Below are 21,342 nucleotides of genomic sequence, written 5' to 3'. Positions count from 1 at the left end.
CAGACTGAGAAAGGGAATTGAAAGAGTAACCTCAGGCTCTTGTGTTTGACCAGAGGGCTTCAACAGGAGCCAGCATGCAGAGGTCTTTACGGACCACTGAGTTGTGACCTTAGATTAATTCATTCTGCTGTTGCAGTGGTTGGGAAACAGCAAGATGTGACTCCTGCAAGTGTGAAGTACAGCCTGAAGACACATAATTGATGTCTGTTTGTCTGTCTCTGCACAAATCTTTATTTCTCCTGCTGCTTAGATATTTTCCTAATTTCTGTCACATTTCTCTGTAAGAAATCATACTTGAGTGCTAAAAGCATGTCCCTCTGGAGTGAACACCAGCCCTTAGCTCGGTGATGAAGCAGGGATGCTTACAGCCACAGTTACTCATGATGCTGTTAAGGTTTCTGGGGCAACTTGGAGACATTTCTCCCCCCAGCTGCAGTTCCTTTACTATTTCTGTTCTTTTTAACTGGCTTCGAGAGGTTTTGTTTTTCATCAGCACTGCCTGCCTCTGGTCTTGCTTTTGTAGCTGCAGTTTGCAAGTGGCAGCTGTCAGCTTCTCTATGCTGCTGCCTTGGAGCTTGTCCTTTGCTCTTCAGCAGGTGGTGGTTGTAATGAGCTCAGCGCTGCTGCACTCGCACCTGCTGCTCCTTTTCCATCCTGCTCCTGGAGTGCTTTGGTTGTCGCTTCTGCTGCTCTGCCACGGGAAGCACTGCCTCCCGTTTTTGCCTCTCCTGGCCCAGGAGTGTGGCATGGCTTCCCCTGGGACACTGCCCTCCCTCCTGCCCACCTCTCCCCCAGGCAAGCAGGAAGGCTGAGTCCTCCCCCGGCAGCTGGGGGATTGCTCCCCAGAGCTGGTTCACTGCCGCAGGTCACAGCGAGGACCTCCTGCTGCTGTCTGGGGGGTAGGCGGCGCCGCAGTTGGAATGGAGCACAAACGGTACTCGAAGGGTTGATTGTCGTGGGTCTGTTTGAACCTCCTGTTTCTCGTTTTTCACTTTACCCTGGCGGAACAGCAGCAGGGCTGCGTTCTCTGCCTCCCCTCAGGGCTATACCCAGTGAGCCCCTGGTTGCCAGGTGCAGGCACAGCCCGGGCCTAGGCCTAAGCCCTTGGCCTGAAAGCTCGACCCGAACCAGGCCGGGCCCCTTGGCCCGGGTGAGGCCGCGGCCTGACCCCTTGGCCGGGGCGGGGCTGCCACTTCCCCTGGGGGCTCCTCCCCGGTCGTGCCACGCCAGCCCCGGGAGCCTTTTGTCCCGCCCCCTCCTGCCCCGCCTCGCCCGTCTGATGGCCCGGCCACTGACTGACGTCTCTTCTCGCCCAATGACCGTCGGCCGCTTCCCCCCCCCACCGCGTCGCCTCGGCCAATAGGAGCGCGGCGGGGCGGGCGCCGCTCCGGCCTCTGCGGGCGCTTCCCTTCCTCCGTTAAAGGGGTCGCGGCGCGGCGGAGCTGCCGAGCGGGCGGGGCAGCGGAGCGGCCGCTTTAAACTATGATCGCGGCGCGACCATGCAATGGCGGTCGCTGGTGCTGGGGCTGCTGCTGCTGAGGCTGGGGCTGCAGGCACTGCTGACCCTGCTGCCCGCGTTGGCGCCCGGCCTCTGCCTGCGCCGCCGCTTCCCTTTCCCCTTCCCTCCGCCGCCCGCCCTTCCCGGCCCGCCCGCCGCCAGCAACCCCGGTTCCTCGCACTGGGGCTCGCTGCTGCGGGCGGGCGGGCTCGGCGGGGCGGCGGGGGGTGACGAGTACGAGCGGCGCTACAGCGGAGCCTTCCCGCCGCAGCTGCGGGCCCGGCTGCGCGATGCCGCCCGCGGGATGTTCGTTTTCGGCTACGACAGCTACATGCAGCACGCCTTCCCCCGGGACGAGCTCGATCCGCTCCACTGCCGCGGGCGGGGGCCCGACCTCCACGACCCGTGAGTCGGCAGGCCGGGCCGGGAGGGCTGGGCCGGGCGCGGCGCGGCGCGGCCTGAGGCTCGGTTTCGTCTCTTGCAGCTCCAACCTCAACATCAACGACGTGCTGGGGAACTACTCGCTGACCCTGATCGACGCCCTGGACACGCTGGCGGTGAGGCCTCGGTGGGGTCCCGGGGCTGGGGGGACGCCTCCAAGGCTTGTTTGGGCTCTCAGGAACTCGCCACACCTTGGCCGTGCTCCGAAGGAGCCTTGGAGCAGGCCTGGGCATTGCTGCCTGGGGAAGCGCTGGAGCTGCTGCCTTCAGTTGGGTCAGGAGGCTCCTGCTGTCAGCATGAGGAAACTGAGTTTTGTAAATTGGCTTTAAGGTACTTGAACGTAGCTGGGGTGTGCTGCCGCAGGGTACTTCTGCTGCTGATTGAACCCTGAAGGAAGAACCTTTGCAGTGTCAGTGCCTGAAAGGCAGCTGATGAGAGGCTTTGAGAGGTGAGGAGCTCCAGATGCTCCTGAGTGTGCGTGAGTCCCATCACAGAATCCTTTTGGTAGGAGACGACCATCAGTACCATTCCATAACCCAGCACTGCCAGGTCACCACTGAGCCATGGCCCTCAGCACCACATCTCCGTGGCTTTGAAACCCCTCCAGGGATGGGGACTCCACCAGTGCCCTGGCAGCCTGTGCTAGCGCTTGAGAACCCTTCTGGGGAAGAAATTGTGCCTCATGTCCAACCTAAATTTCCCCTGCTGCTACCTGAGGTTGCTTCCTGTTGCTCTTGCTCCACTCTGCTGGTGCAGCTGTAGCAGTGAAACCAGCACCTGCTGCAGTTCACCAGGTGGTTTATTCCCAGCCCTGCTGTTGGAAACTGGGAGTCAAAGCTTGCTGTGCTGTGGAACAGCAGGTTAGAAGGGTGTGAAATGGCAGGTCTTGGTGGGGAGATGGTTGGATTAGGGTGGAGTGTGCTCATGAGCTGTCAGCTCAGCAGCAGGCAGCGTGCTGGAGCAGGCTGGGAAGGAAAGAGTTAAAGGGAGAAAGGAAGATGTAGTGCAGCATGGAGCTGTTTTTTTTTTCCCATGTTCTTTTGAACAATGCTGATACTGTCCCTGGCTCTGAGACTGACCTTAGCACCACAGCAGATCTGATCTCTTGAACAGGCTTCATGTTTACAGAAACCTCAAACCCTGTGGAGCTGAAGCAAAGGGCCACTTGGTACAGAAACTTGGGGAGAGGTTGAGAGATGGCAACAGAAAGCTTCAAACTGGGGGAAGTTACTCCAGAGTGTTTTCCAAGGGCCTTCCAGGGGATCAGTGCTGGTTAGTCCTTGTGTGTGGAAGCTGTTAATGCAGAAAGTGCTGAGCTTTCATGCAGAGCTGCTGACAGAAGCAGAGATTGATCCTTCACCTGAAGAGCAGGTGAGGTGGTGTGGTGAGGGAGCAGCTAAAACCCTAATCAACAGTATCAAGGGAAAGGCCTCACAGTTTGTGAGAGGTTAGTGCACCTTTCTGGGGAGAAGGTGGGGCTGGATCATGAGTTAAACCTGCAGGGTTTAGAGAACTTGATAAGGGCTAAGAGAGCTTGAAGACATACCATCAGAGGCTCAGAAGCTGGACTAGAGGACCCTTAAAGGTCCTTTCCAATCCAAAGCATTCTGTGATTTCCAAAAGAGCTGAAGTTCTTCTGGGCTCAGGTGAGATCTGGGTCAGGATACTGCTATCACTCTGGTGTTGAGGAAGGGTGGATTTGATCTGGGACCTGCTTGAGTTGCTGACAGATAGCTTAGGAGGAGAGCTTGTCTTGTTCAGGGTGACTGTGAGAGCTCTGGTTGTTTTGCTTGGCAAAGAGAGCCTGACCAGCACAGAGATCTATATGAAGAGTGCTGAAAGGAAGGAGGGGAAGGAGCTGTCAAGCTGCTGCTCACCTCATCCAACAGAGCATCCTTTGAGGCTCATGTGAGCAGCAGCTCAGTTTTCTGTTAGTAGCACCAGCACTATGGTGCTTTGTGTTCATGATCCCCTTTGCTTCATTTCCTTTTGGTTTTTGGAGACCCCTTCAGCTTTCCTTGGTCTCATTTGTGCAGCCAGGCAGACCCTTGGCCTCCTGGAGCGTCAGGGCTGGTTGATGCGGTGGATTTGTGGTGCATTTCTCTCCTCTCGTGCAAGAGGACATCAAGGGCTGTGCTGTGAGATGCTTCAGGTTGCTGTGATGGAATCACAGCTCTGTGGTGAGGAGATGTTGGCTGTCCAGCTGAACCTGGCAGCCTTCAGCAGAACTGAAAGCAGGAACTGAGGAAAATCTTGGTTTGAAGTGAAACAGCAGCTGGGGAGCTGTGCTGCATGGCTCAGCAGCTGCCTTCCTGTCCTTGCTCATCACAGACTTGAAGACTCATGGAATCTTTGAGGCAGGAGAAGACCTCTGAGGTCATCAAGTCCAACCATTAACCCAACACTGCAAATGCACTGCTAAGCCATGTCCCTCAGCACCACACCTCCATGGCTTTGAAATGCCTCCAGGGGTGATGAGTCAACCTGGGCAGGCTGTGCCAGGGCTTAACGACCCTTCTGGGGAAGAAATTGTTCCTAAACCTATCCTTGCACACCTTGAGGCTGGTCCTTTTCATCCTGCCCCTTCTCTTCCTTGGGAGAAGACACCAACCTCCACCTGGCTCCAACCTCCTTTCAGGGAGTTGCAGAGAATGAGGTCTCCCCTCAGCCTCTTTTTCTCCATCAAAACCAGTGTGGCCAGCAGGTCAAGAGAGGTGATTCTGCCCCTCTGCTCTGCTGAGACCTCAGCTGAGTACTGTGTCCAGCTCTGGAGCCCTCAACACAGGAAGGACATGGACCTGATGGAGAGGGTCCAGAGGAGGCCACAAAGGTGATCAGAGGACTGGAGAACCTCTGCTATGAGGACAGGCTGAGGGAGCTGGGGGTGTTCAGCCTGGAGAAGAGAGGGCTCCAGGGAGACCCTAGAGCAGCCTTCCAGTGCCTGAAGGGTGCTACAAGTAGGCTGCAGAGGGTCTGTTCCCAAAGGCCTGCAGGGACAGGACCAGGGACAATGGTTTGAAAGGAGAGCAGAGCAGACTGAGATTGGCTGTGAGGAACAAGTTCTGCACCAGGAGGCTGCTGGAACGCTGCAGCAGGCTGCCCAGGGAGGTGCTTGAGGCTCCATCCCTGGAGATACTCAAGGTGAGGCTGGAGAATAGAATAGAATAGACCAGGCTGCAAGAGAAGGCTCTGAGCAACCTGATCCAGATGAGGATATCCCTGCTAGGGGGGTTGGACTGGATGAGCTTTGGAGGTCCCTTCCAACCCAACCCATTTTGTGACTCTGTGAGCCTGGGGGTGGAAGTGTCCACGAGTGCACAGGTTGGTGAAAGAGCTGAAAGGATCTCTTTGTGGGTGTCCTCTTTAGCTGCCCTCTAGAAAATGCAGTTTCTCATCCCAGTGGGATGAGAACTTCCTGGAAAGTGTATTTTTAGCCTGAACTCAAAGTACTCTGCCTGTAGTTTTTTAGGTTGTCAGGGAATGATAGGACTGGGGGGGATGGAGCAAAACTAGAAATGGGGAGATTGAGATTGGCTGTTAGGCAGAAGTTTTCCCCAGGAGGGTGGTGAGAGCCTGGCACAGGCTGCCCAGGGAGGTGGTGGAAGCCTCCTGCCTGGAGGTGTTTGCAGCCAGGCTGGAGGTGGCTGTGAGCAGCCTGCTGTGGTGTGAGGTGTCCCTGCCCAGGGCAGGGGGTTGGAACTGGCTGAGCCTTGAGGTCCCTTCCAACCCTGATAATTCTGTGATTCCAAGATGTTGGTGGTGGTTGCAGATGTGAACCTCTCCAACCCTCTTGTGTAGCAACAATTGAACTAAACAACTTTGTTTTTCTGTACAAGGTAATGGGGAACTCCTCAGAATTCCAGAAGGCAGTGAGGCTGGTGATTGACACAGTTTCCTTTGATAAAGACTCAACAGTCCAAGTTTTTGAGGCAACAATCAGGTAGGTCACTCTTGGATCCATGGATTCATAGCATGCTTGGGGTTGGGAGGGACCTTAAGGGTCATCTAGGTCCAAGCTGCCATTGTTAAAGCAGGTTAGAGGCTTGGTCTGTATGTAATAGGAGAACCAAAATGAAGTCCTGGCCTGCCAGACTTCATTCCAGAATTGTTCCATGAGTAAGTTGGGTTTTAACTTTTTGGGGTTTTAATGGAAATTAGAATTTACTCTGCTCTGTTAAGAAGTCACCTCAAATACTGCTCCAGTTCTGGGGTCCCCAGCAGGAGAAGGACACAGAGCTGCTGGAGGGAGTCCAGAGGAGGCCACAGAGGTGATCCAAGGGCTGGAGCAGCTCTGATACGAGGACAGCCTGAGGGAGCTGGGGGTGTTCAGCCTGGAGAGGAGAAGACTCCAGGGGCACCTCAGAGCTGCCTGCCAGTACCTGAAGGGATCCTGCAGGAAGGCTGCAGAGAGGCTTTTCCTGAGGGTGTCTGGAGACAGGCCAAGGGGGAATGGTTTGAAGCTGAGGAAGAAGTTGTTCAGTGTAAGGGTGATGAGAGTCTGGCACAGGCTGCCCAGGGAGGCTGTGGCTGCCTTCTCCCTGGGGGTGTTCAAAGCCAGGCTGGATGAGGCCTTGAGCAGCTGAGTCTGGTTGAGAGGTGTCCCTGCCCATGGCAGGCATGTTTGATGATGTCTGAGGTCCCTGCCTTTGGCTTGCACACTGCTGGCCAAGTTTTCCCCCCTTTTGCTTTCCTTTTGGATATACTTTCACTTTCATTTCAGATGACAAGCCCTGCCCATCCTGCAGCTGAGTTGCAGATAGTTTGATTTGAAATAGTTCCATTTCTGAAGGTCTTGGTCTTTATTCAGTTGCTGTTTCGCTTCTCTAGGCTTGGTTTTTTCTCAGCACTGAAGTTTATGTCCCACCCTTGACACCCTTTTGCAGGGGCAGGGAGGTTTTCACCCACAAATAGACCTGGGAAGTTGTAAGGAGAAACTGGGTTAGGTAAACATGGTTGGACTTGGTGGTTCAGAGTTTCATGGAGTGGTTTGGGTTGGAAAGGACCTGGAAGATCATCCAGTTCTGACCCCCCTGCCATTGGGACACCTTTCACTAGACTAGGTTGTTCAGTGCCTCTTCCAGCCTGGCCTTGAACACCTCTAGGGAGGTGATCTCAGAGCCCTGTGAGATGATCTCAGAGCCCTTTGAGATGATCTTTGGGGTTTTTTCCAGCCCAAACAATTCTATGTTTCTGAGTTATGCAGAACTGGGGCTTTGGGGATTACTGAGTGGGACAAGCAGTGTGACTCCTGGATGCTTTCATTACTGGTAGGGCTACAAGCAGAGCTGCAGTGCCTGTAAGGTGGACAAAGTGATGCTTTTGTTAAGCAGGAGAGTGGTGGAACTGAAGAACTTCAGATGAGCTTTAAAGGTCCCTTTCAGTCCAAACCATCCTCTGATTCTGTTCTGTGACACTGAAGATCTTTCCCTTTTCCCCTAGGGTTTTGGGAAGCCTCCTTTCTGCCCACATCATAATCACAGACAGCAGACAGCCCTTTGGAGACATGACCATTAAGGATTATGACAATGAGCTCTTGCACATGGCTCACGACCTGGCAGTGAGACTGCTGCCAGCCTTTGAGAACACCAAGACTGGCATTCCATATCCTCGGGTAAGTGAGCAGGGGGGATGAGGGATCCACCTCTCCTGCAGCTGGAATTCTGTGCCAGAATGTGCACACCACAGAATGGGTTGGAAAGGACCTTAAAAATCATCCAGTTCCAACCCTCTGCCATGGGCAGGGACACCTCCTACCAGAGCAGCTTGCTCAAGGCCTCATCCAGCCTGGCTTTCAACACTTGGAGCCTCCACAGTGTCTCTGGACAGCCTGTTCCAGTGCCTCACCACCCTCCTGGGGAAGAATTTCTTCCCAAGGCCTAATCTAAATCCAGTTTCTTCCCAGTCTGAAGCCATCACCCCTTCTCCTTGGTGAAAAATCATCCAAACCCATGAACTTCTGTTCAGTCTGGGGGAGCAGCTGAGGGTGGTGGAACTTCCTTCAGCAGTTTGTTGTGTGGGGAAGCTGAGGAGCATTTGAGTGAGGAAACTCTGGGTTTGAAGAGTGCTAAGTGAGGAGCAGCAGCACTTGCATCACCCCTGGAGGAGCCTGAGTGTTTAGTGGAAATGCTGACAAGGTGGAGTGGAATTTGGAAGGATTGGCAAGCAGAAGGGTAGCAAAATCAGCATTTCCCACCTTGAATCTCATGTTAGAAAGTTGGAAGATGAATTTCAGGACAGCTTTTAGACCAGGCAGTGAAATACTGGCTTTGTAACCATAGCTTTCTAGCTGCATCCACATTGCACACTCCACACTGCAAAAAAACCCCCACAAACCCATAACCAAACCCCCAAAACCTGCTAAAATGACTTAAAAGACTTCATGAGAAATACAGGAGTGCAGCTGGGAGCACACCTGCCTGAGCTGCAGCCTGTCTGTCTTCTTGCCTTCTTCACAGGTCAACCTGAAGAAGGGGGTACCTCCAGACAGCCACAATGAGACGTGCACTGCAGGAGCTGGTTCCTTGCTGGTGGAGTTTGGCATCCTCAGCAGGCTGCTTGGGGATTCCACCTTTGAATGGGTGGCCAGGAGAGCTGTCAAAGCACTCTGGAGTCTCAGGAGCAACAACACTGGACTGCTAGGTATTCTCTGAGGGGATGCTCTACTGAGTGGCTCCAGGTTTCAAGCTGCCTCAGTCTCCTGGAGCAGAATGTCACTGTGCCATAGGCTTCTTCCAAGTGTCATCAACCTTGTCAGCCTGCTTCCCCTGTGGCTGGTGTGTGCTCCTGGGGTCTGGTGGCCAGGTGGCACTTTGTCATTTCTTACCAAGAATGAGAGGTCTGAGTGGCTTCTTTTGGGCCCAGGGTTCCAAAGACAAACTCTTCATGAAACTGGGAAATGAAACTGAAGTTCTTGCATTTGTCTTTATCATCCCCTAGCAAAAATGAAGTCTCTGAGTGACCTCTTGGGGCCCAGGGTTCCAAAGACAACTTCTTTATGAAGTTCCTGTGCTTGTCTTGGTAATTCCCTAAAGCAAATGAAGTATTAAAAAGACTTCTTGGGGTCCAGGGTTCCAAAGACCAATTCTTCATGCAGCTGGGTAATGAAACTGGAGTTCTTGCATTTTGATCCCCATTAACAAAATTCAGATGACTAAACCTTGACCTGAAACAGCTCCTTGGGTGCCTGCACTCCAACACTTGGGTTTTGGTGGCAACCTTTGCTCATTCCACCCTGAGACTTCTTAAAGGTGTAACATGTCTGAGTTGTTCTTCTTGGCTGTTTTCCTCTGAGCTGCTTGGTGACTTCTGACTAAACTTTGGGGTTTTGTTTTGGCTTTTTTTGTCTGTTCTGAAAGGAAATGTTGTGAATATCCAAACTGGCCACTGGGTGGGAAAGCAGAGTGGCTTGGGAGCGGGGTCGGATTCGTTCTACGAGTACCTGCTGAAGTCCTACATCCTCTTTGGAGAAAGGGAGGACTTGGAGATGTTCAATGATGCTTACAGGAACATTCAGAGCCACTTGAGAAGAGGGTAAGCTGGTTTAGATGAGTAGCAGTGCCTCAAGCAGTGAGCACTCCAGCAGGAGAAGGTCTGAGGGTGCTTTGTGTTGTGCTCTCCTGCAGAAGTTGTGTTCAGGTTTTTCTCTTTCCCTTTAAAATCCAAACAAAATCTTATTTCATTCATAGCTTCACAGAATGGTTTGGGTTGGAAGGGACCTTAAAGATCATCCAGTTCATGGGCAGGGACACCTCCCCCCAGCCCAGCTTGCTCAAGGCCTCATCCAGCCTGGCCTTGAGCACCTCCCAGGAGGAGGCAGCCACAACCTGCTCCAGCGTCTCCCCACCCTCACTGGCAACAAATCTCTGTCCAGTTTTGGTTCTTCTGATCCTGGCTTGAGATGCCTGTGGCTCCCTGCCTGTGCTGGTGGCAGTGCTGTGAGATGAGAGGTGCCTCTGGTTGTGAGCCAGGGAACACTGACACCACCACATCCTTCTTGTTCCTTGGCAGTCGAGAAGCTTGCAACGAAGGCGAAGGTGACCCTCCTCTCTATGTCAACGTCAACATGTTCACAGGCCAGCTGATGAACACCTGGATTGACTCCCTGCAAGCCTTTTTCCCTGGACTCCAGGTACACAACTGCAGCACACCTTGGGTACTGGGGTCACTCTTAGGCTCCTCGCCCCAGGAAGGACATCAGGGGCCTGCAGTGGGTTCAGAGGAGGGCAAAGAAGCTGGGGAAGGGTCTGGAGAACAGGGATGGGGAGGAGCAGCTGAGGGAGCTGGGGGTGTTCAGCCTGGAGAAGAGGAGGCTGAAGGGAGACCTCATTACAACTCCCTAAAAGGACTTTGGAGTCAGGTGGAGGTTGGTCTCTTTTCCCAAGGAACAAGTGATAGGATGAGAGTAAACAGCCTCAAGTTGCACCATGGGAGGTTTAGGTTGGACATAAGGAACAATTTCTTCCTCAAAAGGGTTGTCAAGCCGTGGCCCAGGCTGCCCAGGGCAGAGTCCCCATCCCTGGAGGGGTTCCAAAGCCCTGGAGATGTGGTGCTGAGGGCCATGGTTCAGTGGTAAGCTGGCAGTGCTGGGTTTGTGGTTGGACTTGATGATCACAGTATCATAGAATGCACTTGGTTGGAAGGAACAGAGGTTCTCTGTCGTCTCTCTAGAGGTCATGCAGTGCCACCCCCCTGCAGTCAGCAGGGACACCTCCAACTAGATCAGGCTGCTCAGATCCCCATCCTGCCTGACCATGAGTGTCTCCAGAGGTGAGGCTTCCACCACCTCCCTGGGCAACCTGTTCCAATGATCTTGTGGATGCCCCTTCCCTGGAGGTGTTTAAGGCCAGGTGGGATGAGGCCTTGAGCAAGCTGTTCTAGTGGCAGTCTCCCTGCCTATGGCAGGTGGGCTGCAAGTAGGTGATCTTGAAGGTCCCTTCCATCCCAACCCGTTCTGTGATTCTGTGAATCCATCACCTTTGGGCTTTGGTTCTTCTTCAGTCTTGCCTGGTGAGGGGAGTGTTCTATGACAGGGCCTTTTCTTGTGGAGAGCAGAAAGCAGTTTGGTGGCTGGCAGGACTGAGCATGGCTGTTGGTGGCTGTTGTTGTGCCCAGGTGTTGATAGGAGACGTGGAAGATGCCATTTGTCTCCATGCTTTTTATTACGCCATCTGGAAGCGCTACGGAGCTCTCCCTGAGAGGTACAACTGGCAGCTGCAAGCCCCAGATGTTCCCTTCTACCCCCTGAGGCCAGAGCTGGTGGAATCCACATATCTTCTTTATCAGGTACTTGGCTTGGCTCAGCTTGCAGTGGCTTTGTTCAGGAGGTGCCTTTTTCTACCCCTGGCCCACCAGGGATGTGCCTCACGAGCTGCCAGGGCTCCCCTGCAGGCCTCTGCTGCTCAGGCACTAGGGGATGTTGTTTGCTTGAAAAGGCCAAAGTGAGACTGAGGAACCTTCCCAGAATAAGCTGGCAGAGTTTTAGAGGGCAGAGGTTGGTGACTCTGGAAGGAAATGTAAGAGCTTTCCTTGCTCTGTTGTCTGGGCACAGCCCCCAGCTGGCAGGAGATCCTCTGAACTCCAAGAGCTTCCTGGCTGTCAAAGAGTAGGGATTTACTCCAGGTTTTGTTAGGATTTACACTCAGTGTGGGAACCTGCATGGAGGAATCTAAGTCAGGCTCCTATGAAGATAACTTTAAGGAACTGGTGCTGATAGGCCTTGGGGCTGCATCCAAAGCAGCGTGGCCTGAGGTGGAGAGAGGGGATCCTGCCCCTCTGCTCTGCTGAGACCTCACCTGCAGGGCTGTGTCCAGCTATGGAGCCCTCCACACAGGAAGGACCTGGACCTGGTGGAGAGAGTCCAGAGGAGGGCCATGAAAATGCTCAGGGGGCTGGAGCAGCTCTGCTACAAGGACAGGCTGAGGGAGCTGGGGGTGTTCAGCCTGGAGAAAAGAAGGCTTCAGGGAGACCTAATAGTAGCCTGCCAGGACCTGAAGGGGCTACAAGCAGGCTGCAGAGGGACTGCTCCCAAAGGCCTGCAGGGACAGGACCAGGGGCAATGGTTTGAAATGAGAGCAGAGCAGATTGAGATTGGATGTGAGGAACAAGCTCTGCAGCAGGAGGCTGCTGGAACACTGCAGCAGGCTGCCCAGGGAGGTGCTTGAGGCTCCATCTCTGGAGATCTTCAGGGTCAGGCTGGAGAAGGCTCTGAGCAACCTGCTCTGGTGGAGGATGTCCCTGCTGGGTGCAGGGGGGTTGGACTGGATGAGCTTTGGAGGTCTCTTCCAAACCAGACCATTCTGTGGTTTGTTGTGTCCTTTAGAACTTGCTGACTCTGACTCTTGTCTCTCTTTTCTTTCTTTAGGCCACAAAGAACCCATTCTACTTGCATGTGGGGATGGATATTCTGCAGAGTCTGGAAAAGTACACAAAAGCCAAGTCAGTCTTTGATGTTCTTTGTCTTCTCTCAGTGCTGTATTGCATTTGGCATAGAAACACTGTCTAGGATCCAAGCTCCCAAATGTAGCTCACCCAGCAAACCCTCCAGGAAAGCCCCCAGTGCTGAGTTAGTTATGGAGCAATTATTTGTTTCACATCTAGAACTGAAGTGTTCTGCTCCAGTGACAGCTTCATACCTTCAGAGGTTTAGAGAGAGCTTTCAGAATGCTACAACCAGGTCAAATTAGAAGGTTTGGGTTCCTCCCCCACCCCCTGGATCCTGCAAGGCTGTTTCTAACCTCATGGTTTCTAGTGTTTAAGACTGGAGGGGTGGCCTCTAAGATGCTGTTGCACAGCAGCTTTGACCTCAAGGCAGAGTGAGTCCTGAGGCTGTGAACTTCTTGCAGAGGGTAGATGGAGAACTTTGGTTCAATTGTTGATGTTTCCTGCTTTTGTAGATGGGTTTGTACTAACCATAGGAGAGCTGGAAAGAGTTAAGTGGGGAGATCATCCCTCACAGTGAAAGAGATTCCTCATCTCCTTAGTGTTGATGGAGGGAAGAGTAGATAGCTCAGCAGGAAACCTTTGCATGACACCAGGCTCCCAGACCTGAGTTGCTCATCTGCTTACTGTGGGCAAATGACCTGTGCTGGAGTTTCCTCCTGCCTTGAGATATAAATTCACATGATGCAATAGATAAGGGTCTGGAGAACAGGGCTGGGGAGGAGCAGCTGAGGGAGCTGGGGGTGTTCAGCCTGGAGGAGGCTGAGGGGAGACCTTCTGGCTCTCTGCAACTCCCTGAAAGGAGGCTGGAGTCAAGTGGGGGTTGGTCTCTTCTAAGGAACAAGTGATAGGATGAGAGGAAATGGCCTCCAGTTGCCCCAGGAGAGGCTCAGGTTGGATATCACAAGAACCTTCTTCACTGGAAGGGTTCTCAAAGCCTGGAACAGGCTGCCCAAGGAGGTGGTGGAGGTGTTTCAGAGAGGCAGAGATGTGGTGCTGTGGGCCAGGGTTTGGCCCCAGCCTTGGCAGACTGAGTGGTTGGATTTGATGGTCTTGAAGGGCTTTGCCAGGCCAGGTGGTTGTGTGCACCACAGGGTCAGTGATTGCACACCAGAATGCCACTGAGCACCAGAAACCCAAACCCACTTGTTGCATTTTAACTTCACCCCTGGGGGAGCTGGAACTGTCTGAAGTTGAGGAGTACCTGGGGAGTGCTTTGAGATGAGACTGTGTGGGAGCTAACCCCAAGCTCCTCTCTGCTCTTGCAGGTGTGGCTATGCCACGCTGCACCACGTGGTAGAGAAGACGAAGGAGGATCGGATGGAGAGCTTCTTCCTCAGCGAGACCTGCAAGTACCTGTACCTGGTAGGTACCTGGCCTTCCTGCCAGGGAGCTCTGGGCATGCACAAACTGCACACTGGCAGCAGGAACTCTGCTCTGAGCAAGGGAAGGGTTTGGGTCCCAGAGTGTATCAGAGGATGTGCAGATGGTGTGCTGGGCAGCAGGGCGAGAGAGAGGATTCTGCTCCTTTGCTCGGCTCTGCTGAGGCCTCACCTCCAGTCCTGCCTCCAGTTCTGCTGTCCCCAGCAGAAGGACACAGAACTGCTGGAGTGAGTCCAGAGGAGGCCACAAAGATGATCCAAGGGCTGGAGCACCTTCAGACATTTCCTTGAGGCCCTTCTTGACCTGAGGGGCCCAGAGCTGGACACCATTTTCCAGCTAAGGCCTCAGCAGGGCAGAGCAGAGGGGGAGGAGAACCTCTCTCCACCTACTCACCGCAGCCCTTCCAATCCACCCCATCCGATCCCTTGGACAGATGGCTTGGGACTTGGTGCTGCTGGGCTGTTTGCACAGATAGCAGAAGCATCTCTCCCATCTCTCTGTCCAGTTGTTTGATGAAGAGAACCCACTGCACAAGTCTGGCAACAAGTACGTGTTCACCACCGAGGGGCACGTCGTGTCCGTGGACGAGCGCTTCCGCCACTCCCTCTGGCAAGACATCCTCCCTGCAGCAGAGGACAGCACAGCAAAGACCAGGCCCAGCGACTTCAAGACCCTCAACTTCAGCTCTAATGTAAGGGAATGCACCAGGCTGCTGGGGTGGAGGGGACCTGGGTGGAATTTGGCTTAGGCAGCAGGACAACACAAAACAGAAAGAGCCCTTTGGGAGTGTTGCTTCGGGGCTCGGCAGAGCTGCCTCCAAGAAGGCCAAAGCTGAGTAGCTCCTGTGGTGGTTCCTCAATAGCTTTGCTCTTCCACAAGGGAGCTTGTGGAAAACACTTGGAGCAGTGGAATGAGGCACTTGAATGTGTCCAGAGAAGGGCAACGAGGCTGGGGAGAGGTCTGGAGCACAGCCCTGTGAGGAGAGGATGAGGGAGCTGGGGTTGCTTAGCCTGGAGAAGAGGAGGCTCAGGGGAGACCTTCTTGCTGTCTACAACTGCTTGAAACAAGTAGCCAGGTGGGGGTTGGTCTCTTCTCCCAGGCAGCCAGCACCAGAACAAGAGGACACAGTCTCAAGCTGTGCCAGGGGAGGTTTAGGCTGGAGGTGAGGAAGAAATTCTTCCCAGCAAGAGAGATTGGCCATTGGAGGAGGTCAGGAGGTGTTAGGTATTAGGTAATAGGTTAGACCTGATGATCTCTGAGGTCTTTTTCAACCTGGTTGATTCTGTGGAAGGATTGGGATCATGGGAGGCTGCTGGTGGTGAAGCCTTGGCTGCTTTTGGAGGCATTTTGCAGCAATCAGTTTCTTCGTTTCTTTCTTTCTTTAAATTCCTTTTCCCCTTTCCCCTTCAAATGTTGCAGTCTTGCCCCAACAGACAGGAAAAAGCAGAGGGGCACTTAAAGGCTGTTTGGACTCAGCATGGTTGTGAGGCATTTGCAGGTGACCCTGTGCAGCTGGGCATCAGCTGAGGGGGGGACATGGTTTAGTGGTGAGCTTGCAGTGCTGGGGGGGAGTTGGAGTATCATAGAATCCCAGAGCTGGCAGGGCTGGAAGGGAGCTCAAGGCTCAGCCAGTGCCAACCCCCTGCCATGGCCAGGGACACCTCACACTGCAGCAGGTTGCTCACAGCCACCTCCAGCCTGGCTGCAAACACCTCCAAGGATGAGGCTTCCACCACCTCCCTGGGCAGCCTGTGCCAGGCTCTCACCACCCTCCTGGGGAACAACTTCTTCCTCACATCCAATCTCAATCTCCCCACTTCTAGTTCTGCTCCATTTCCCCCAGTCCTATCCCTCCCTGACACCCTCAAAAGTCCCTCCCCAGTTTTCCTGGAGCCCCCTGCAGATCTGGAAGGCCACAATGAGGTCTCCTCAGAACCTTCTCCTCTCCAGCCTGCACAATCCCAACTCCTTCAGTCTGTCCTCAGAGCAGAGCAGCTCCAGCCCTCTGCTCATCCTTGTGGCCTTCTCTGGACACCTTCCAGCACCTCCAGATCCTTCCTGGCACAGAGGCTCCAGAACTGGACCCGGTGCTCCAGGTGGGGTCTCACCAGAGCAGAGTAGAAGGGGAGAATCACCTCCCTCAACCTGCTGGCTCTGCTTCTCTTGATGATCTTGAAGCTCTCTTTCAACCAAAGATATCCTCTGATTCCCTCCCCCTGATTCCCAGGCTGTCAATCCTCTGCCTATCACCACCCAACCCAGTTAAGTTTATAGCACAGAACTCTCTTTTAAGCCTCTGAATAGTTTCTAGCAGAGTTCCTTTCCTCCTCCTTCAAGTCCTCCAGGAAGAAAAAAAGGCAAGAGCATTATTTTCCCCATTCACAGTTGTCATAGTGAAGGAAATCTCAGTTGAGTAACAAGCTGCAGCAGGCTGCTGTGTGTTTGGAAGCTTTGCAGCCTGCTCTGAGGAAAACACTTCTGCTGTTCATTTGTGTGCTTTGTGCTCTGAGTTTGCAGAGAGGGAGGGAGAGCTGGGACTGGATTCATAGAATTGATTCAGAGAACAGTTTGGGTTGGATGGACCTTGGAGAGCATCATGGTTTGCAACTGGAGCAGGGCAGATTTAGGTTGGACATCAGGAGGGAGCTCTGCACAGTGAGGGTGGTGAAACCCTGGGACAGGTTGCCCAGAGGTGAGGTTGAGGCCCCATCCCTGGAGACATTCAGGATCAGGTTTGACAGGGCTCTGGGTGGCCTGCTCTGGTTGGAGGTGTCCCTGCTGACTGCAGGGAGGTTGGATAAGATGTCCTTTGAGGGTCTCTTCCAACTCCATCCAATCTGTGAATCCAGTGCCAACCCCCTGCCATGGGCAGGGACACCTCCCACCAGCCCAGGCTGCTCAAGGCCTCAGCCAGCCTGGCCTTGAACACCTCCAGGGAGGGGACATCCACTGCTGCTCCCAGGGCAGCCTGTGCCAGACTCTCCCCACCCTCACTCTTGAGAATTTCTTCCTCATCTCCAGTCTCAATCTCTCCTCTCCCAGCTTCAATCCATTCCCTCTCACCCTACTACTGCAAGCCTTTGTGGGACTGAAGTGGGTGGTGGGTACAGCTCCCTGTCCTGGGGGGATGCTGTGGGGTTAGGAAGGGGTTGGGATTGCCTGGCTTTGTGTTCCAGCTCTGACAGAGCCTTAGGAGGGGTTGGGATTGCCTGGCTTTGTGTTCCAGCTCTCACAGAGCCTTAGGAGGGGTTGGGATTGCCTGGCTTTGTGTTCCAGCTCTGACAGAGCCTTAGGAGGGGTTGGGATTGCCTGGCTTTGTGTTCCAGCTCTGACAGAGCCTTAGGAGGGATTGGGATTGCCTGGCTTTGTGTTCCAGCTCTGACAGAGCCTTAGGAGGGATTGGGATTGCCTGGCTTTGTGTTCCAGCTCTGACAGAGCCTTAGGAGGGGTTGGGATTGCCTGGCTTTGTGTTCCAGCTCTGACAGAGCCTTAGGAGGGGTTGGGATTGCCTGGCTTTGTGTTCCAGCTCTGACAGAGCCTTAGGAGGGATTGGGATTGCCTGGCTTTGTGTTCCAGCTCTGACAGAGCCTTAGGAGGGGCTGGGATTGCCTGGCTTTGTGTTCCTGCTCTGACAGAGCCTCTCCCTCTGTTCCCAGTGCAACAGGGTTCCTGATGAGAGGAGGTACCTGCTGCCCCTGAAGAGTAACTACATGAGGCAGATCGATCGGATGGTGGGCTTGATCTGAGGGGGCTGCACAGCAACCTGTCTCCCATGCCAGCAGGAGCCTGGCACGGGGCTGGAGACCTTCCTCAGCTACACACCTGCAAGGGCTGAGTCTCTTGGGTACCCTCCATGCTTGTTAGCTTTCAGGAAGATCAAGTTCTCTCCTGGGCTGTGGTGACCTCACCTGCCAGCCAAACGGAGATCCCTCAAGACTTGCTACGAAAGGTGAAGGCTGAGCAGAGCTCAAAGAGCAGGAAATTGGCAGGTGCCACTGAGCTACCTCTTTGTAGCTGTCTTACAAAGGTCCCTTTAGGAAAGGGCACCTAGTATTTAATTGGGAATGGTCTTGGGATCTGGGAAGGAACTGGGAAAGTGCAATTTCTTACACCAAGCTGAATCATTGAATTGTTCTGACCAGCAATACACAAACCTTAAGTACAACTCAGGTAGGAACCCACTGGCAATGGGTTTTGCTGAAACAAAACCTCTCTTTCTCTAGAGGAAGTCTCTTGCAAAGAGAACTCCTGATGGTATCAAAAGCTCTCAGTGTAGTCATGACAGCCCTCAGCTGCAGGCTCACCAGAGCCTGGGAGCTACAGAAAGCAGTAAGAAACCAAACCAGGTGCCTTGTTGTGGTGGTTTTGTTGTAAGGGGAGGGAAGGGGGAAGCCACTCAGCTCTCCAAGCAGCTGTCTTGCTACAGCTGAGCTGAGCAGAAGTTCCCCAAGTGGTGTTGTGTGCCATGTCTCTAGTGCCTTATTCAGGAGAGATGCTGCTGAGGACCTGCTCTTCACAGTGCATGAAGAACAAACTGGTTTGCATTCCTGACAGCATTCATCTGGTGGTGCCTTAAATTCTCTTCACTAGCAGGAAAAGCTGAGCTTGCTTGGGAAGGTGGATGAAGTACTTCTGATCAGTTGGCTCCAGAGTCCAGTGGATCCCAAAGCAGCTTGCAAATGAGATGAGCTTTGTTGTTTGGTTTGGGGTTGTTTTGTGTTGAAGTATTGGAAGGATCTCAACTTTTGTGCCCATCCCAAAGGACTTTTCTGGGCTGGATTCATCCTCTGGGTAGGGGTTGGTGGGGGGGGGAGGCTGAAAACAAACTGAGGCCAAACCAGTTTTATTCTAAGCAGTGTTTTTGTTTTCAGTGGCTCCCTCTTCCTTCCATACTTTTGGCAGTAGCTGAGTGGACTGCTGGGTTAATTACTAATTAGTGTTATTATTATTTTGGGTAATTAAGGCTTAAAGGCAACCCTGACCTGCTGTGTTTTGGCCTTCTTAGCAGCCTTGGGGGTTTTGGTAAACCACAACATTGCAGCTCCCCCCCAAACCCCCATTCCTAATAAATATGAAGTTAGTGTTTGAAGAGGTTATTGTTTGACTCTTCCAAGTGCATTGATGCATCTCAGGGACTTCAGTGTAGACTCTTCTGTTCCATGGTAGTTTGATCTAGTTTTGAGGCAAAACCCAAATCAATCAATCCTGTCTTCTTAGTCTTACCTCTGGGAGAGCAAAGGGTGTGAAGATTTCCCAGCAGAGTCCCTTGCCTGGATGTTTAAAGCAGCCTGGCACTGCCAACCCCTCCAAACCTGCCTTTGCAAACCTCTTACTGGAATGGTTTAGAGCTGCCTGTTTTGAAAGCCAAACAGGAGTTGGGATCCCAAAGAGGTGCTGGGAGAGGGTCAAGGTTCAAGGCAAGCAGTAAATGCTGCCTGTGTGCTGTACTTTGTACACACAGGGAGAAGCAGGAGGGGAAAATGCTGCTGCTGGGCCACATCTTCTCTTTGGAGACCCAAAGTGAGAAGTGCTTGGTGGAGTGGAGGCCACTGGCCAATGAAAACCACAGCATAGTGGATCCCAAGGTGTCTTTAGGGTTACACCTGGGAAGGATTCTTCCCTGACTGGCAGTTTAGCTTCTGTCTGTCTGTTGCATCCCTTGCAGCTGCCTCCTCCCAGTGTTCTGTGCCTTCTGAAGCACCCTGGTAAGGCTTCCAGCTGAGTGTTAATGCACAGGAAGCTGTTTCAGCATCTTCCTCAGAGGATGCCACAGCTAGGAGGAAGTTGTACAAATCTTTTGCCACTGCTTTTCCCTCTTGTGTAGCCCAGGAGTAGTTGAGAGGTGGCTGTAGGATGGGAACTAACCATAGAATGGCTCAGGTTGGAAGGGACCTCAGATCTCACCTACTCCAACCTCCAGCTGCTCAAGGCCTCACCTAGCCTGGCCTTGAACATCCCCAGGCAGGAGGCAGCCACAGCCTTCCTGGGCAGCCTGTTCCAGAGCCTCACAACCTCCTACTGAAGAACTTCTTCCTCAGCTCCAGTCTAACCCTGCTCTGCCTCAGCTTCAAACCATTCCCCCTTGGCCTGGCTCCAGACAACCTCAGGATCCCTTCAGCTATTGGAAGGCAGCTCTGAGGTTCTCCTGGAGCCTTCCCTTCTCCAGGCTGCACAGCCCCAGCTCCCTCAGCCTGTGCTCAGAGCAGAGCTGCTCCAGCCCTTGGAGCATCTTTGTGGCCTCCTCTGGACTCTCCAGCAGCTCTGTGTCCTTCTGCTGCTGGGGAAACCACACCTGGGTGCAGCATTCACAGCCTTTCATCCCTCAGTGACTTGGGCTCTTCGTTCCAGTCCCAAACAGCACCTGGGCAGCTCCTTGTTAGAACCCATTGGTGTTGCCAGGGTGACCTGAGAGTCCCTGCTGCCCCAGGGATGGGGTTTTGCCTACATGGAGGCTGCTGCTGGCTAGGTGCTGAGAGGTTTGGTCATCTTGGCAGGAGCCCTTTTGACTCCCTCTTTGTTTCCCTACCTGCTTGGATGCATTTAGTTGTGTTTTCAGTCTGCAATGACAGGAGACTTTGCTGCAAACAAACAAAAGCCTTTTGTGTTTCTTGGTCTGATGTGCAATAACAGCCAGGATTGGTTTGGTTGTCCTGATGAAAAATGCAGTCTCTGCTTCAGTATTTTGTGGGGTTGGGGTGGGTTGGTTGGTTGGTTTGGTTCTGCCCCTCCCCCCCCCCCCATAAGGTATTGAATTGGAGCTGGGAAATCTTTGCCAAGGACCAAAAGCTCTTTGATGAAGTGTCCTACATTTTCCAAGCTGAGCTGAAAGTTTTTACAGATCTGCATTCAAAATAAAGGAAAAGAAATAAATCCTTGTTCCTGGCTGTTCTTCTGGGGGGTGGTCCTGGGGAGCTGGCAGGAAGCTTGCAGGTGGTCTCCCCAGCGTGGGGGAAAGCTGACTCTGGCTGTGCCTGATCTGTGCCATTCACCAGGCAGGAAGGCAGCAGGTGAGTAGAGCTCCCAGCCTGGGCTGGTGCAAGGGGTCCCTGCCCATGGCATGGGGTTGAGCTTTTTAAGGTCCCTTCCAAGCCAAACCATGCTGTGAGCTGGGGGCTGGGGGCAGGGGTGAGTAAAGGAAAACGCCTCAAGTGCTTAAGGATCATCTGGTTCCCACCTCCTGCCATGGGCAGGGACACCTACTGCTAGACCCCCTCCAACCTGGCTTTCAGCACTTCCAAGCTTGGAGCCTCCACAGTGTCTCTGGGCAGCCTGTTCCAGGGCCTCACCACCCTTCTTCCCAGTGTCTAATCCAAGTCAAGCTCCTTCCAGTCTGAATCCATCACCTCTCATCCTGTCACTCCATGCTTTTGTGCAAAGTCCAGCACCAGCTCTCCTGTAGCCCCCTTCAAATGCTGGAAGGCTGCTCTAGGGTCTCCCCAGAGCCTTCTCCAGGCTGAACAACCCCAACTCTTTGGACCTGTCTCTTGGAGAAGGCATTCTCCAGCCCTCAGGTCGTGGCCCTCCTCTAGATGCTCTTCAGTGGCTTGGCTCTTGGGTCCATGGTCAGCTCCATGATGGACTCA

General features: G+C 53.5%; 1 protein-coding gene across 1 annotated transcript; it reads left to right on the top strand.

Moving 5' to 3' along the window:
- The first annotated feature begins 1,441 nt into the window (after positions 1-1,441).
- Positions 1,442-18,461, top strand: EDEM1 (ER degradation enhancing alpha-mannosidase like protein 1). Its single transcript, XM_054179935.1, has 12 exons — positions 1,442-1,903; positions 1,983-2,055; positions 5,776-5,879; positions 7,379-7,550; positions 8,395-8,578; positions 9,295-9,469; positions 9,947-10,067; positions 11,051-11,221; positions 12,300-12,373; positions 13,645-13,741; positions 14,265-14,450; positions 17,416-18,461. Exons 1-12 carry the CDS (start codon positions 1,500-1,502, stop codon positions 17,503-17,505), a joined length of 1,851 nt encoding a protein of 616 aa, XP_054035910.1. The 5' UTR covers positions 1,442-1,499; the 3' UTR covers positions 17,506-18,461.
- Positions 18,462-21,342: the final 2,881 nt, after the last annotated feature.

The sequence above is a fragment of the Dryobates pubescens genome, chromosome 1, assembly GCF_014839835.1.
Source record: "Dryobates pubescens isolate bDryPub1 chromosome 1, bDryPub1.pri, whole genome shotgun sequence".
NCBI classification, from domain to species: domain Eukaryota; kingdom Metazoa; phylum Chordata; class Aves; order Piciformes; family Picidae; genus Dryobates; species Dryobates pubescens.
The sequence above is the reverse complement of the archived record's forward strand: the minus strand, read 5'-3'. Positions and strand labels throughout refer to the sequence as shown.